The sequence below is a fragment of the Nicotiana sylvestris genome, chromosome 12, assembly GCF_000393655.2.
Source record: "Nicotiana sylvestris chromosome 12, ASM39365v2, whole genome shotgun sequence".
Taxonomy (NCBI): Eukaryota; Viridiplantae; Streptophyta; class Magnoliopsida; order Solanales; family Solanaceae; genus Nicotiana; species Nicotiana sylvestris.
The window spans coordinates 33,165,833-33,169,692 of record NC_091068.1 but is presented as its reverse complement, the minus strand read 5'-3'; the positions used below and the strand labels follow the sequence as shown (position 1 = coordinate 33,169,692).

Here is a 3,860-nt window from a genome sequence, read left to right as displayed (position 1 = left end):
CTATGATGACCACCATAAGGCGAAGAATGACATGTTCCAAGAATATCACCATGCTCTTCTTCCGGTACACACCTCCTAATCACCTCATCCGTACAAATCCGGAAAAGGTATGGTTCATCCCAGTAATAATACTAACAATCCCTTTTGAGATTATTCCTTTGGCTTGATGAGAAATCATCCGGAATGATTCTACACATAATAAAATTTCCTAAGTCCGCAAACCGTGGCACCTCTTTCATTTAAATTGCCAAAATTTGCTCATCGGGGAAGGATTCATTGATTTTAAGGCCATCATACGACCTCCCCTCCTCCTCCAAATAAGACAATTGGTCTTCCACTTGGTTTTCTGTACCTTTCCTATCTTGGATGTCAATATCAAATTCTTGTAACAAGGGTACCCATCTTATCAACCGAGCTTTGGAGTCCTTTTTGCTCATAAGATAACGAAGCACCACATGATCCGCGTCGACAATAAATTTTGCACCCATCAAGTACAGGCGGAACTTCTCAATTGCAAACATAATAGTAAGGAGCTCTTTCTCCGTAATGGTATAGTTGACTTGGGCACTATTCATGGTCTTACTAGCATAGTAGACTGGATGGAAAATTCCCACCTGAAAAAACCACTCACTAGCTAACCAGACTAGTGGGGCCCTTTTTTTATTTAATTTAATTTAATTTCATGACGTAAACCTTGTTGATGCGTTTCCCCAAAACAGTCCCAACCGCTACATCACTTGCATCACGCATGAGTTCAAAAGGCACACTCCAATTTGGAACGATGATGATGCGAGTAGTTGTGAACTTGAGCTTCAAAAATTCAAACACTCTCATGCAATCATCATTGAAATTAAACTTGGCATCCTTCTCAAGAAGCTTGCACAATGAGTTCACCACTTTAGAGAAATCTTTGATAAAGCACGGTTAGAAACTCGCACTGCCTAAGAAACTCCGCACACCCTTCACCGAAGTTGGGGGTGGAAGCTTAGAAATCACCTCAATCTTTGCCTTGTCAACTTCAATTCCATTCATTGAGATTTTATGGCCAAGGACAATACCTTCCTCAACCATGAAATGGCACTTCTCCCAATTGAGTACCAAATTGGTTTCTTCACATCTAGCCAACACTTTGTCCAAATTTGCAAGACAATCATCAAAAGAATCCCCGACCACTGAGAATTCATCCATGAAAACTTCAAGGTAGTCCTCCACCATGTCCGTGAAAATAGCCATCATACACATTTGATAAGTCACCGGTGCATTGCACAAACCAAATGGCATCCGCTTGAAAGCAAAGTACCATAGGTACATGTAAAGGTTGTTTTCTCTTGATCTTCCGGAGCAATAAGAATTTGGTTGTAGCCAGAGTACCCATCAAAAAAACAATAGAAATCACGGCCAGCCAATCTATCGAGCTTTTTATCTAAGAAAGGAAGTGGAAAGTGATCCTTCCTAGTGACTTTGTTAAGCTTGCGATAATCCATACACACCCTCCAACCGGTCACCGTTCTTGTAGGAATCAATTCATTCTTGTCATCAGTGACCACCGTCATGCCCCCTTATTTGGGACATATTGAACCGGGGAAGTCCATGAACTATCGGAGATGGGGTAGACAACCCCGACATCCAACCACTTGATAATCTCCTTCTTGACAACTTCTTGCATAGCCTCATTGAGTCGTCTTTGATGTTCAATAGATGGTTTAGCACCATCCTACAACTTGATCTTATGAATGCAAAAGGCGGGGCTTATACCCCAAATATCCACCAAGGTCCACCTAATAGCCTTCTTCCACTTTTGTAGCACCGCCAATGTAGAATATACCTGCACGTTAGTCAAACAAGAGGAAAGAATAATCGGTAAAGTACAACAAGGGCCAAGAAATTCATACCGAAGATATAGAGACAATGGATTCAACTCCAAGGTAGGTGGATCTTCCATAGAAGGCTTTATAGGATGAGTCTTCCTATTTTCAAGATTCAAGTTCAATTTTCGAGGTGCAAAGTTATACGACCCGTTTGCTTGCAAAGAGTTCACACACCATGAAGCCATCCATCTTTTCATCATCAAAGTTGAGCAAGACAGCCTCCAACATATCACCAACATTGATTGTAGCACTTGTGTCATCAATAATGACACCGGTCACCAAATCCATAAAATAATACACCTTAATGCTATTTGGTTGCTGCATGGACTTACACATATGGAATACCACTTTTTTATCACCAATCCGGAAATACCTCCTGGACATAGTCCTTTCAGGTAGTGGTCGTTTAATCCATGGTCCATTGGATGGTCGGTGCAAGGCCAGAAATTGGAACACATTGATTCTGCTCGTTCCCGTCCTTCGCTTCAGGGCCTGTCCCTCGGTGTTGTCAGTACTCCATACTATCGGGCAGTGAAGCTTACACTTGTTCACTAATTATGACGGTTCACCAGGGCCTCTTTCCTTCTCCCTTTTCTGCTCACTCGTAGGGGTCGGGACCCTCTTTAGCGGAAATGGTTTTCTGGCCTATTGAAACTCTTTTAGCCGATTCGCGAGTTCTCTGGCTTAAACATCACAAAGAGCCTTATCCGTAGCAAGGAAAGGTCTCCCAAGAATAATAGGCACTTCATAATCAACCTCACAATTTAGAATGACAAAATCCGCCGGAAGAATGAATTTATCAACCCGGACCAAAACATCTTCAATCATACCCAATGGCCTCTTCATGGTACAATTGGCCATTTTCAATCTCATCGAAGTGGTTCTTGGTTTTCCAATCCCCAAAGTCTTGAAAACTAAATAGGGCATCAAATTTATACTTTCCCCAAGATCATAAAGAGCTTTAGCAAACTCGGCACTTCCAATTGTACAAGGAATCGTGAAAGCACTGGGATCCTCCAACTTAGGAGCCATTGAATGAACAATTGCACTCACTTGATGAGTGACTTTGATGGTCTCAAAATTCATTGACCGCTTCTTTGTTAGAAGAACCGGTCATTTGCTCCAAAGCTTCGACCAACGGCACATTGATTGAAAGACTCTTCATTATTTGAATGAACTTCTTGAGTTGATTCTCACCATTTTTCTTGGTAAGTCTTTGAGGGTATGAAGGTGGAGGCTTAGGCAATGATGCCTTTACCTTTTGTACTACTGGTTCTGGTATGTCATAATGTGTTCCCTAGACGGGTTCACTTCCTCTTGAGTCTCTTCCACATTATCATCAATATCAATCTGACTTCCTTATTAGGTTGAACAACATTGTTCGAAATCTCTTCTTCTTGCATCACTTGATCATCATCAACAAGTCGCCTTCCACTTGAGGTGGGTGTATTGCAGCTTCTTCCACTTCTTGTGATGACCTACATAGCATGCCTCGTATTGTTACCACCCTTTGGGTTTACCGCCATGTCACTTGGTAGTTCCTCCTTAGGACGATAATTTAAAGCTTGAGAGATTTGCCCCATTTGAACTTCTAGGTTGTGGGTTGATGTGTTGTGTGAGGCAAGTTGGGGATCCGAATCGGCATTCTTTTCCATCATTTTCTTGGACATTCTCTCAATACATCCCATATTATTGTTTGAAGAACTTGAACCATAAGAAGGATAAGGAGGTGGGTTGCTCGATTGTTGATACACTGGGGACCTTTGAAAACCCGACCCCTGGTTGCCTTGATTGTTACTCCAACCACCTTGATTGTTGCCTCCCAAATTTCCTTCGGACTTTCCACTCCAATTTCCTTGATTGTTGTTGTTATGCCAATTCCCTTGATTGATAGAATTCCGCCACTATATTTTTATGGTCGCCATTGTTGTTGGTTTGGGCCTTGGAAGTTGTTTTTTTGCCCTTAAAAATTGTTCACATATTGCACTTCCT

At 41.8% G+C, this 3,860-nt stretch overlaps 1 protein-coding gene across 1 annotated transcript; it reads right to left on the bottom strand.

Annotated features, from left to right (window-relative positions):
* Positions 1–2,552: 2,552 nt before the first annotated feature.
* Positions 2,553–2,954, bottom strand: LOC138882878 (uncharacterized). Its single transcript, XM_070163514.1, has one exon. It carries the CDS (start codon positions 2,952–2,954, stop codon positions 2,553–2,555), a length of 402 nt encoding a protein of 133 aa, XP_070019615.1.
* Positions 2,955–3,860: the final 906 nt, after the last annotated feature.

Coding starts and splice junctions, on each gene's coding strand:
- LOC138882878 (XM_070163514.1), bottom strand. CDS start 2,954: ATGAATTTTGAGACCATCAAAGTCACTCATCAAGTGAGTGCAATTGTT.